The following is an 8,037-nucleotide window of genomic DNA, read 5'->3' as shown; positions in this document are numbered from 1 at the left end:
TTTTAAGTGTCCTAAATTTTTAATTTTCAAATTTCTTTTAATTTAGGTTCAAGATCTGCACAATCATATTTTAACGAAAAAATTTTGGATTTTTGTTTCATAAACCCTACTTATGTATAATGTCGGTAATTAACAGGAAACAATACAGGTAAAAGAATTTCAGAAAAAAATAGGTACCTTTATTTTTTGGTCAAGGCTGTATTTGAAATATATTTTGTATTACCTATAATTTACATAAAAAGAGTTTAAAAGACTTTTTGTTTTGTTTTTATTTTCGTAGTCTTCCGTACGATTAAAATCATACAAAATTATTATTAGCAAATAATATCAAAATAAAGATTGTCAAAAAAGATAGTTTGTGTCTCTGCTTAAAAACGTGATTTATTTTATTATACTATATTTTTTAATCTTTAAACAATAAAACGTATATGATATAATAATAGTAATAATAATTATATGTATATCAATTAATGCAATTCAAAACGAACTCTTACTGTAAACCGCCTTCTTCCATCAGTTTTGTAAAAAATTCTTCGACTCTGTCGCTTGGTTCCACTTGACGTATTATGTCTATTAGAGAAAGTAATTTCTTAATACCAATGAATACTCTGAAATCATAAAATGTATAACGATAGAATATATATAAAGAAAGTGTTTATATTATGAGAAATTCATAATGATAAAATATCTATAACAAAATATTCGCTGTATCTACACATTATTGGATATCATATATATATTGTCTTAATAAAGTTGTTAAAGATTTCAGTAATATCATACTGTTGCTTTCCTTGAAGCTTTGTCTGAAAGGAAGCCATTTTATGTTTTGAAAAAAGATTAACTTCATCCAACACGTTAAACATATGATCAACGGTTGACAAATTAGGCACATGAAGAATGACGTTAAATGTTGAAAGTAATTCCACATCGTTTAAAAATTGTCTACAAAAAGAAATACATTATTGAGAATATGTAAGAATACATTTGTTAATTGTTTTTTCTTTATGGCCAAGAAAGTTCTTATCTTACTGGTAACTAGAAGTGCACAAAATCAACAGTTTATGACCAGACGGTGGTGATTTCTCTAATAACATAAAAAATGTTTGCAATATCAGAATAGAATACTTTGAGTTAATTGGACAGTAATTCAGTAGACGTTCAATATTATCAATTATAATGCAGCTGAACTGTGAACCATATGCCTCATCGAACACCTAAAATGTACAAACGATAAGCGATTATTCTAATCTACGACAAATATAATTACAAGAATTTACTTATAAACTTGTGTAATACAAAATGAGTTACATCATACCTTTTGTATAAAACGACATTTTGCAGAATCATTTTCAAATTCATCAAGGCTGATTATGTCTTCAGATGTAATAACTTTAACAAATGGGAAGTTTGAATTCTTTGCAATTTGTGCGGCAAGCGTTGTTTTTCCACTTTTTGGTAATCCCATCAAAAGAACAGAAAAGAGCCCAATTTCCCGAGCAACTTTAATGCATAAATTGCCATTTTCGAGAATTTCAGTTACCGGGTTACCCCAAGTAATAATCTTATTGTCTAACCATTTACTTAATACTTCAGTACTTGTATTAAATGACTGAAAGATATGAAAATATAACATTTAGCTATTATATTGTACATCTTATATAAATGCAAGATTAAATTTTACTATCTAAAAATTATGTATTTTCATGTAAAATTAGTTACTGGAAACAAAAATGATAAAGTTAAAGCGAAGTAGAACGAAATAGTGAGAAAATGCATTTTTAGTAAAAAAAAATTGCTTAAATTTCTGACTTTTTTGCATTTCATTTTCTTTGTAAATGTTAATGAAAAAGATGTGATAACTACTTTTTAAAAAAATAAAAATTTCAGAAATTCAAGAAATATAAACAGTTTTTTACAAAAGAATAAGAAAAAGCCTTAAATGAATATACAGACGAGAATAATTTAGATGATATTTTAATTACAATTGATAAAATAGTTCAATTGTAAGAATAATTAATAAATAAAAATCATTTATTCATTCAATTAACAATAAAAATTTTCAATCCTCGACTTACTAGTTTAATATAATGCTTCAATGCACAGAAAAAAAATCGCTTACAGTTACCATAAGCTTCTCATCTACAAAGTTGGGTAAAATGCCTTTCGAATTCTATTTAAAATACTAAATATAAAATACTTTAAAAAAGTGTATTTAAAATGCAAAATACGTTTTTCCAATCCATTTTAAATATAAAATGGATAAATAGGTATTTTAAATAGTTTTCGAATGCAAAAATAGTTTTTTCTGATATATGTATATATATTTTTTAAGTATTTATTATGTTTAAAATCAATTTTAAATGGAATTTTTAAAAATGTATCCCCTTTAAGGATGTATTAGATCAATGTAGTACAATCCGTCCAAAGAAAATTAAATTTGGAAGTATGCTTAATATTTACACTTCAAATAAACTATATACATATGAAAGTTGCGTAAATAAAATTATTAATATTTTATTTATTTACTAGACAACTAGTTCATACATCGCAATGTAACTCTACGTAAATAATCTTGAGTACATAATATATTAAAAAATTGAAATTTTTATCATTTATCTTATAATACGTTTCCATATATTTTTTATTAGAGAGAGAGCAACAGATTAAAAAAATACTACTATTAAAATCACTTATGATCCAGATAGTAAACCATCACCAAATTCATCGTATTATTTTTAAATGTGATTTAGAATAATCTGTAATTTTTTTCATAATTTTATTATCATTTTGAAAATATGTATAAAACGTCCTTAACATTCGGTGAACAAGGATAAAATAATATACAAGAATATACTCGAATGGTGTTTTCAAATGTAACCTTGATCGCGTGGAACAAAGCGCACTCACGTTTGCTTTCGTCTTTTATTTTCATGGACATATAATCGATGTTTTCGAGCATGTTAAATAATGTCGCACGATTTTGTATAATATGTTCAAAATCGAACAATCAAAACTGACCTTTGTGTTAGTTGATGGAGAACTTTCCTCTGCATAATTTTCCATCTCTTCAGAATTCCATCGTTCACTAACATTTTCCATATCTGACTTACGTCCCTCTTCCATATTTAAATTATTACGTTTCTGTTTTTTAAAATTTAGAGGTTTAGAATGTTTAGACACTTGACGATTTATTTGAGAGATCCTAATTTTCTTGTCTAAAAATCTACACTTGGAGACGATACGGCCAGTAACAGTTCTTTCCCTCCAATCTTCCACGGATAAATCGAATAAATATTATCAAATAAATATAGAATTATAGAAGGCAATTGTAGAGAAGAGAAAGTTAGTTTTGTCAGAAACTTACAAAAATTTTAACGACTAGACCTGGCGAATCTTCTGATGCAATAGTGATTCGAATCGATGCTTGTATCACAAAAGGAAATAGAAACTGACTTGAACAGACTTCTTTATGGAGAATATTAATACCTAAAGCAAATTCAATCCGAACAATAGACAAAACAGGAATTGAGATTCTTCTTCTGCTCTTCAGTAAAGTTTTCCGACACTCGTAGGAAACACGATACCAAAGATAAAATCGAAACTCTTTTTGGTCCGATCGAGTTTGTACTAACCTGAGTTAACTTAATGACGATTTGTGCTCCCCTATTAATAGAGTGTATAACATCAATGATGTCAACCAATAGCAAAGCATTTTTCAATCCACGTTGGTGCAAATCTGGCCAAAAGCGCTATTTGATTTTACATTTTTTGCTAAACTTTAGAGTCCTATCAGAGAAGCTCTCTAGTTTTATATACATATTGTGCGATTTTCCAACGCATACGCATCCCCATCACTTTTGGACATGCTTTTTTAAACATTCGTTAAATATATATTATCAAAATCTTGATCATCTACATTCTACTTTGTTAGAGTATGATTTTCGGATGTTTTATTGTTACTTTATGTTAAGATATCTTCGAAACATCGAGACTGTGACACATAGAAACGAAATATGAGAATACGAAATATGTAAAAATTAAATTAATCTATACAGACAAAATATTCGATTTTTGATCTTTATAAATTTTATAGATATACAGGGTGTCCGGAAATTAGCGCATCAGAATATCATAGCAAGATAGAGCAGACCAAACTGAGTCGAAAACTAGTTTTATCGGTAATACAGGCGGCTCCAGCATCCCCTTAACTATTGTGAAAATTGAAAAATGGTAGAGGATTTTTCGATTTAGTTTAGTCTCTATCTTGCTATGATATTCTGATGCGCTAAATTCCGGATACCCTGTATAAAGTGTTAAGAATGACTTCCTATCATAAAACTGAACAATTGAAGAGCTATGATATAACTTGAGCTATAATGCCTTTGATGATAACGATGATGATGAATAGAATGTTAATAATTATTTATTACTAAATTTTGTGTTACGCATGGTTCCGTACGAGAACAGTCGATTTGTAATTTGCAGATCTCGAATTCAATATGGATTTTTCTTACATATATCTCCATTTTCAACTCCGAGTCTCATGGACATTTTACGAAGGATTAAGATGTAAGGCTAGAACAATTTGTAAAAATTAAATTTAATGAAAAGTTCGGAAAAACTAGGTATCGGACAGTAGTGAGACGCCATAAACCAATGTATTATTAAATTTCGCTAATATAAACAGTTGATTAATCAAGTTTAGAAGCTTCTTCAGAAATGTAGATAATTCTTAATATATACATCTATATAGTTTAAGATATATAGTCATATAGTTATTATATATCTTACTACATAAACCGTTATAATTTGTTTAATATTGTACAATTTTTATTGTTATGAAAGAAAGTACAATTAATTGTTTTACTTTGGAGAAAGGACATTTATTGCAAGAACCTGATTCAAATTGATTAACGATTACGAAGTAATCCAAGAATATATTAAAAAAAAAGAAATTCTCACATAAGCTTAAGGAATATTCGCGAGATAATCTTTCACGTTGGATGGATCCAATTTTCTGAATCCGTTTGCGTCACAAATGCCGACTTCGATATTGTCCGCAGTCATCTGTCCTTCGAAACCTTCCTTTAGCGTCAAGATGGCAGTGTGAACAGCATCGTCCAATTCCAGATCCTCGCTATACCTCTTTTCGAGAAACGTTTTGCCATTAACAAAGTTTTTGCCCATCGCGGTTGCCTTCCATGCAAAATATGTGCCAGATGGATCACATTGGAATAGATAAGGCTTGTCATTGTCCCAACCGCAGATCAGAAGAGATACTCCAAAAGGTCTAACACCTCTATAAATTAGCAATGGCAACAATTTAGTATTACTGCTTGTCTAATTATCTCTTATTATAATCAGAGACACATTCTACATATCTTCATATTATATATATTCAATCAAATAATTTAACATTAAAAAATATATAACTTTATATTTAAAATTTAAGAGCAAGTACAAATTACAGTTGAAGACTAATGGTGAATTGGATCACTCGCACTATATTAGATTAGTACTAAAGGCTGCTTTATATAAAATATCTAAATAATGGCATAATATAATCAATTTTGACAATAAAATAATACATGCATATTAAATAATGTGGCAATATCATTATCAAATAATTAATCGTTTAAAATATTTCACATTTAATTTTGCCAATTCTAATGAATAGCAGTTTTTAGTATGCACTAATCTAGTATAGTACAAGTGACCAAATTTGTTATAACTCACCCAGATTGCGTGTACTCTTGCATGACCATCGCAACGCGTTGTACGAGTTGTGCAGTCGGGATAGGTTCTCGATATACTAGGAGATACTGTTGTGCCATTTTCCGTGCTTGCTTTACTAATAATCTGTAATCTGGACCCATACCACTGTAAACCATGCCAATGTGCTTTGTGATCATTTCGACTTTGCTGACGCTATGCTCATCATAGAGAATGGATTTATGTTTGTTTTCTGTAGCCAGAACAACACCATTTAACGCCTTAATGCCCACGCTAGGCGCGCCAGCGGCTACTGCAGCCAAGGCATATTCTATTTGCACTAACTTGCCTGATGGACTGTAAAACACAATGTCATTAATCGATATATGAATTACACAATATATAAATTATTATGAATAATTATAATATTTGTAATTGTGTTATTTATATAATTTTTATATGATCAATTTTTATATGATCTTGTATTTTTAGACTTGACACATGTACCCCAAGAATTTGACGAGTCATCTTGTCATATTATGTGTTTGGCTTTTTCAAATAAAATATATTCAAACAAAATGATTATTTATATATTTGTCAATAAACGACTAATATTAATAAGACGCTGTTAATTAAGGCAAAAATTTTTATTTATAATAAATAGAGAATGTGCCAGGTATAAGCCCGGTTTAGAGAGAGGTTAAGTTACTATTTGATCCGTTTTCAGTGGCACCCTTCTTTTACCACAGATACGGAAGATTGGCGGTGAAACGCGCTGTTTGATTTTATACGCGATTATATCACTATAAATATATTTACCTGAAAGTTGTTAACGAAAAACTATATCGTTCCGAAGCCATGACAATCACTTTGCAGCAATACACAGCGACAGCAATATCGCAATATCAAGCTACTACAACGGTGTATCACGGGTTACACAAGTGTAGCTTGACAGAATGGTTCGACAACTGTACGAGAATTGCACTCAAAATGTTCCTAGGAATCTCTAGATAAAATAACAAACATGACTTTGAAAATGTTCGCGCGTATTACACTTTGTTTTATTATTAAAAAATTTATTAAAAAATGACAGTTTAATTCATATATAATTCGTGAACAAATTTTTTATAACTGCATAAATAGTGTAAAATTTAATAATTATATAATATAGATTTATTCGTAATTGTATATGTATATAATTTCTTAAGATTTCAGAGAAAATAAGGAAAATATAAAAATAAACATATTTATTATTGCTAAATATACATATTATATTTACTAAAATACTATAGTAAAAGCATTAATTAATGTAAATTTATTGAAAGTGTATTTTAACGTTAACGATTTATTAATTGAAGTTGATACTAATGAAAAATAAATTATAATGCAATTTTTACATAACATCAGGGTTGACTTTTTTTTTAACTAAGTTAAGTTAAAGTTAACAATTTTGAAAATTTAATTAAAATACAAGTTAATCCATAATGAAATTAATTGAATTAAAAGTTAAGTTAATAAAAAAAATAATTGAAAAGTTAAAAGTTAAATTTGATCCTAACGAACAACCAAAAAAAAAGAAAGAAGAAGAAAAAGTGACTATTTTACATAATTTTTCGTATTTTTCCTTTTTCACAGCATATTTATTAAAGAATCTGGTTATTTTTGTTCGCAAGTAACGATTATACAATATAAAGTTACTAAATTATATATACTCATCCTCTTGCATCGTCTGAGAATTGACTTAAAAAAAATCAAATTAAAAGTTAATAGTTACCGATAAAATGTAACTAAATTAAATTAAAAAGTTAAGTTAACGATTACCTTGTGTAGAGTCGTATGGACGTTATATAAATTTCTAATGAATATATACATATATTGACTAAATGTTATGCGTTTATATAGACGTTTTAAAAACTGCAAATATAACCGACATTAACTTTTTAATCATATAATTTTTCGATATGTAAATGGTACAAATGTTTTATAAAGTTATATAAATTTTCTCATAACTTTGTGCTCCTTGGGATGTATGTGGACATATCTTATACATAATTATATATGTTTATGAATATTTATACATGTTTATATATAATATATATTCATGCATAAAAAAATTTTTACTGGGAAGCAAATATTCTTATTTAATAAAATATATGATTGTTGCATGGAAAAACAGAACAGAATATATGGCATTTTAAATTGCTTCATGTATATTATACACATATATAATATACATATATAAAATATTCATATTTAAAAAAATCTGGTATGTATACTGCAACATTTTAATTGAAACTTTAATACACTGAAAAAAAAGATTGGCTG

General features: G+C 27.7%; 2 protein-coding genes across 2 annotated transcripts; both read right to left on the bottom strand.

The window, feature by feature from the left end:
• Nucleotides 1-490: 490 nt before the first annotated feature.
• On the bottom strand, nucleotides 491-3,852 carry LOC108730836 (vesicle-fusing ATPase 1-like). Its single transcript, XM_018460762.1, has 7 exons — nucleotides 3,843-3,852; nucleotides 3,633-3,736; nucleotides 3,019-3,141; nucleotides 1,316-1,609; nucleotides 1,030-1,214; nucleotides 781-942; nucleotides 491-608 (listed from the first exon to the last, which is right to left on the bottom strand). The coding sequence occupies exons 1-7, from the start codon at nucleotides 3,850-3,852 to the stop codon at nucleotides 491-493; spliced, it is 996 nt and encodes a 331-aa protein (XP_018316264.1).
• Nucleotides 3,853-4,867: 1,015 nt separating this feature from the next.
• On the bottom strand, nucleotides 4,868-6,718 carry Prosalpha2 (proteasome alpha2 subunit). Its single transcript, XM_018460818.1, has 3 exons — nucleotides 6,532-6,718; nucleotides 5,737-6,069; nucleotides 4,868-5,299 (listed from the first exon to the last, which is right to left on the bottom strand). Exons 1-3 carry the CDS (start codon nucleotides 6,570-6,572, stop codon nucleotides 4,969-4,971), a joined length of 705 nt encoding a protein of 234 aa, XP_018316320.1. The 5' UTR covers nucleotides 6,573-6,718; the 3' UTR covers nucleotides 4,868-4,968.
• Nucleotides 6,719-8,037: the final 1,319 nt, after the last annotated feature.

This window comes from Mycetomoellerius zeteki, unplaced genomic scaffold (assembly GCF_001594055.1).
Source record: "Mycetomoellerius zeteki isolate Tzet28-1 unplaced genomic scaffold, Tzet1.0 scaffold98, whole genome shotgun sequence".
Classification (NCBI taxonomy): domain Eukaryota; kingdom Metazoa; phylum Arthropoda; class Insecta; order Hymenoptera; family Formicidae; genus Mycetomoellerius; species Mycetomoellerius zeteki.
Note: the sequence above shows the minus strand (reverse complement) of the source record. Positions and strands in the feature narration are given on the sequence as shown.

Coding starts and splice junctions, on each gene's coding strand:
- LOC108730836 (XM_018460762.1), bottom strand. Junction 3,142..3,632: donor TCGTCATTAAGTTAACTCAG/GTTAGTACAAAC, acceptor TTTAAAAAACAG/AAACGTAATAATTTAAATAT. Junction 1,610..3,018: donor CTCCATCAACTAACACAAAG/GTCAGTTTTGAT, acceptor CATATCTTTCAG/TCATTTAATACAAGTACTGA.
- Prosalpha2 (XM_018460818.1), bottom strand. CDS start 6,572: ATGGCTTCGGAACGATATAGTTTTTCGTTAACAACTTTCAG. Junction 6,070..6,531: donor TTTTCGTTAACAACTTTCAG/GTAAATATATTT, acceptor TGTGTTTTACAG/TCCATCAGGCAAGTTAGTGC. Junction 5,300..5,736: donor CAAGAGTACACGCAATCTGG/GTGAGTTATAAC, acceptor GCTAATTTATAG/AGGTGTTAGACCTTTTGGAG.